The 1,321-nt window shown below is 39.0% G+C and overlaps 1 protein-coding gene across 1 annotated transcript in view; it reads right to left on the reverse strand.

Moving 5' to 3' along the window:
- Positions 1–1,006, reverse strand: part of LOC311296875 (uncharacterized protein) — a gene marked incomplete at its 5' end in the record, with an annotated part of 6,340 nt that extends 5,334 nt beyond the window's left edge. The window contains one exon of the mRNA XM_084418859.1: positions 997–1,006. Coding sequence (XP_084274985.1) covers positions 997–1,006 — 10 coding nt within the window. The remainder of the gene's footprint in view (positions 1–996) is intronic.
- Between the last annotated feature and the right edge of the window lie 315 nt (positions 1,007–1,321).

A 1,321-nucleotide genomic window follows, 5' to 3' on the forward strand; every position in this document is an offset into this window, starting at 1 on the left:
CTAATCCTTATCCTTAAAGGCAAATCATTTAAATGACTAGTGCGCTAGCAATCAGAAGTGAAAATAGGCTTGTATTAGGTTACACTGTTTTTTAGGAGACAAATATAGAAAGAAAACAGTCAGCGGCAGACAGAAGGAAGGAGGAAGGAGCTGTGTAGTCAGTCTAGTTTCAACAAATCTTCAAGGATTGTTTTGCCTTCACTGGTTATTAATAGGTTACCATGTGTACATCCTGTAATACCGTGAGTTTAACTAAAAGATTGTCTTGCCTCTGCCAGTACGTTCTAACCTGCTGTCTCTGTAACAAAATAAAGAGCTTTAATGAAAGAGTTGTTTGACAAGTTTGGCTCTGCTTTGGATCAAATGCAAGAGATCCCAAATTCGGGCTCAACCACACTGTTGTCCCTACATAGCACACGGCTTCTCTGTCTGGAGATCTTCCCAGTTGTGGGACATCACATTTTCATTTCCTGTAAACCAACTGCTTAACTCAGTTCTTTTCCAGTTTTACATCTCCATTAAGCCAAAATAAAATAAAATAAATCATTTCAAAGAACTTTTTTTCCACATGCACATCAACAACATACATATTTACTACTACAAAAAAGAGTACTGTCTAGTACTAAAACGTTGCAGGACAAAACTCACAATACTATAAAAACTACAGACTGAAAATTCCAATCCAGTGTCCTGGTTTCTTATTTAAACCCATGGTTTTCCAAAATGCTAAATGACTCAACAGTAAAACACGGAGTGGGTTTGGGACTCCTGCACTGTAGCTATTGAACCCAAGCTTGTTTTTGTAGATTAGTCAGCTCGCTCCACAGAGGGAACAGCTGATGGGAAAAAAAAAATCACTAAGTTAACAAACTAAAAGGCACTTGAACCATTTGAAACCATTATGAAGTCAACATATTTTTTAAGCGAAACATCCGGTAATCCTCAAAACTCAAAAAAACAGGGTAATAACAAAAACCACAGAGGAAAGATTCTTACCCGTAGTCATCAAAAGAATACATATTGGGAAGATGGAGCTCTGAAGAAACCAAGGGGAAAGAAAATTCCTTACAGCTGGATGAAACAAAAAGAAAACAGGGAAAAGGAGGGGGGATCAGAGAGAGAAAAGTCTGTGCCTATTTCATCCCTCATCCTCTCAGCTAGGTAAATCACGAAGTGCACTCATTTCTAAGATTCAATAAGGCAAAACCAGGGAGTGTGTGAAAGAAAAAGGTGGTGAGGGAGGGTAGGAGGAAGAAACGAGTGAACGAGAGAGAGAGAGAGAGAGAGAGAGAGAGAGAGAGAGAGAGAGAGAGAGAGAGAG

Source organism: Rutilus rutilus (assembly GCF_951802725.1).
Source record: "Rutilus rutilus genome assembly, chromosome: 9".
In the NCBI taxonomy this organism is placed as follows: domain Eukaryota; kingdom Metazoa; phylum Chordata; class Actinopteri; order Cypriniformes; family Leuciscidae; genus Rutilus; species Rutilus rutilus.